Source organism: Verticillium alfalfae, genomic scaffold (assembly GCF_000150825.1).
Source record: "Verticillium alfalfae VaMs.102 supercont1.1 genomic scaffold, whole genome shotgun sequence".
Taxonomy (NCBI): domain Eukaryota; kingdom Fungi; phylum Ascomycota; class Sordariomycetes; order Glomerellales; family Plectosphaerellaceae; genus Verticillium; species Verticillium alfalfae.
In genome coordinates, this window is record NW_003315038.1 from 1,735,457 (window position 1) to 1,738,676 (window position 3,220).

The 3,220-nt window shown below is 55.9% G+C and overlaps 1 protein-coding gene across 1 annotated transcript in view; it reads right to left on the reverse strand.

Moving 5' to 3' along the window:
- Positions 1 to 2,875: 2,875 nt before the first annotated feature.
- Positions 2,876 to 3,220, reverse strand: part of VDBG_00528 (glutamate-cysteine ligase) — a gene marked incomplete at both ends in the record, with an annotated part of 2,718 nt that continues 2,373 nt past the window's right edge. The window contains one exon of the mRNA XM_003008800.1: positions 2,876 to 2,974. Coding sequence (XP_003008846.1) covers positions 2,876 to 2,974 — 99 coding nt within the window. The remainder of the gene's footprint in view (positions 2,975 to 3,220) is intronic.

Below are 3,220 nucleotides of genomic sequence, written 5' to 3' on the forward strand. Positions count from 1 at the left end.
AAAAGGAAAGGCAGTCGCAAGACAAATCACATCATAGAATGAACGTGGTTCGATCACACCGCAAAGTCTATTATCTCAGAAAGCCCTAGGTCTAGTGCCTTTGTGCGCTTCTGTGCCTTGGGGATGGCAGGAGGTAGGCGGCCGTCGACAACAGCCTTCCTCAGTGGTGCAACTGATTACGGCAGGAACAGAAGATGGGCTGCCTGCCTCAACATGACAATAGAATTGGTACACGGCACAATATTGGAGTCGCCAAGGCCAATACCACCAACATCACAAGCGTACGCCCGTCAAGAGAGGGGGAACACGCCGAGGACGAGGAATGGAGTGGCATCGAAGTCGGGCATCTGACTCTCCCCAAGGGCACCGGCGGCCGGAGTGCAATCCGCCTTCACGCCATTGGTCAATACGCTCCCCTGCCGCAAGCCCACGAGAAGGGAGAGCTGGGTACCCATTCACACAGATTCGGACTCGCATTAAGCTTTTCCCAGGACTATCATCTCATGGATTCATCATCGAAAACGGTGCTGCTTTCGCTCCGTTCGCCATTGCAATACGTCGGTGCTGTTCTGCGTTGTCCCGTTCTCTTGGTTAATCACCAGACACATTGGGCTCTACTTTCTTGGTCTAGTTCCTGGCTTCTTTCCCTTTTGGGTCTCGAGCGGCATCCTAGCCCTGACGCCCCTACAGTCAATAGTCTGGAGTTCCGCAGAATGGGCTCGATACGATGCCTGCCTCGCCAATGGGAGCTGCTCTGATGCAATAAGGCACCACGCTGAGCCAAGGAGGAAATCATAGCGCCGTCCGATCACCAATCGCCAATCGCCAATCCGCAACCGCAGAAAGTCTAGGACTGTATTGTGAGGCAGGTTTGCATCTGTGACGCGAGAACGGTACTGTCCTCTCCCCCTATAGTTGGGAGGAAACCTACGGTGGATGAACTAACTATCTTACTCGCCAGTTACTGCGCGTTGTGGTGTGCAGTGTTACCCTCCACTAACGGTACATAAACAGATCTCTACGGTACAGAACCACCACGCGGGCCCTTTCCATACCCAGTAGTCCCCTCGCTCGAGCTACTTTCACCATGCGCCCAACAATACCAACCCAGCTTATGACCCAGCTTATGAGATCAGCTGGCTCTATCGAAAAGGACGCTCCATTGACGACGTCTGACAGTCCTCCTTTCTATTGATGTTGCCTCTGGATAACAGCAGGCTGTCCAACAGTATCGACGCTGTACTCGCTGCCCTTGCATCATCCACGATGCGCCTCGTCTCGCATGCCTGGACCCTCCACAGCCACCTGGCGATTACCACGCCATGGTGTTGGCTCGATCCAGCTGTTGACTCCACGACTTTTGCGATCTGAGTGGGGCGGGCACCGGGTCTTTTCCGCACGGCGACGCACGATGCATCGAGGGGGGCATGGGTAGTCGTGGAGTCACAACACCACTGGGAGAGCGGGCTGCGGGCTGAGATTGATGGGTCGTTAGGTCGAGAGACCCCTGACCTGGATCAGGAACCGTGTCCCCCACCCGCTCATCGAAACGAGTAACTCTTTGCGAACGGCAACACTTGCCAGAGGCGCGCCCTTGGCGGCCCAGAGAAAGAAGCTGCCCAGAGGCTCCACCAGCGCCAAAGCTAAATTTCCCGCTAGCCCGCGTCCAACTATCTCTGCCGTTGCGTGAGCCCAGAATACAGTAGTGCCCTGCTGTCAATCGCCTGGTCCCGATTCTGAGCCTTCCCGCTCGCTCGTCCCCACCAAGCTAACTCTTGCTAACAGGGCACACTGTAGGGATGCTCGCCTGTAACGTCCTTCTGTCGACACACCCCTCTCCCTTGGCCTCTCGCCATCCACCATTACTCGTTATCTGCAGATGGCGCTACCATCTGCTCGGGTCCCTCGTCGGTCCTGGCCGCCCTACTCAATTCGCCTAGGCTATGCCTCCTGACAAGATTACTCCCCTCACCGGAATGTGGCTTTCCGCTACCTGCCACGCGGCCAGGTCTGGCGACAGCTCCTACGAGGAGGCGTTCTCTTCTTTTTCAGACCTAGACGTCGCTCCATCGCCTCGCTTGGCAGGGCTGCGAATTTGCTGTCGCCAGACTCGTGAAGCAACCGGGATGTAGCGTGGAAAGTTCGCCAGCCGCCCGAAACAAAACACGCGCACCAGGGCCGAAATGGGACATCGAAAGCAATAGTGATTTATCTACTCTTAGGAGCTGCCCACCCAAGTACACCTACGTTATACCTTTTCATGCTCACCGCTCCCTCGGCGAGAGGAAACAAACCGGCAGGCAGCATCCGCCCTCAGCCTCGGGTTTCACGCTCTTAGAGTAATAGCCCGCAGACTAGTATAACACCACTGATCCGTTGCCTCGCGAGCCAACCTGCTTCATCCCACGATGCGGCAAGACAGAGACTTCCACATGCCGCGACGAGTGATCCCTGGACCTCATCCATCTCCGTGCTTCTCCGCCGTCATGTGTGCGGGCATGTGTGCACACGCCCGCATGCTGCTCCCAAAGGTACGCACTCCCCCATTCCTGCCCAACTTGCCACCCTGGGCCAGGTGAATACGAGCTGCGCGCCAAATCATCCACAGCAACGGACGATCACAGACCCGATCGCACATCGCATCTGGATATTTGTTTTGTCGTTGCTGCCGCCTGCTGCAAGATCTCTCGGGCGAAAAAAGAAAAGTGATCGATCAGATCTGAATGTGACGGGTATTGACCCGTCCGGCCGATCACTGGAGGGTGCCCCCCTGTCAGGGACTCCCCTATCGAGGATCTACCCGCTTCGTCCCATGGTCCAGGCTCTACAGGTCTTGACGCTTCAACCCCCAATTCAGCTCAGTAGGTGCGTGTGCTCAGAAACCGGTAGCATCCGTGCTTGGCACGCAATCAACGGCATCCTCATGTTCCGAGACCTTGTTGCAGAACGGCAGGTGGGTGTTGACTCTGTTATTCTGTTGTATGTGTTCCATCTGAACGGCTAGGGAACCCCTGTGGCTAGTCAAGTCTAAGACTTTGCCAAAGAGCACGCGCGAACCCAAACCGTTCGCTCATTCATTCGTACCTAGTTCTATTGTGGTGGAACACGAGGACCCTACATGCACATGGTCGAACTAACAAGTTGTAGTCCATCTCTTTCCTGGCCAGTTCCAGCTCCCTCCCATGACGAAAAGACACCGCCATGTGTGCATACAACGCTG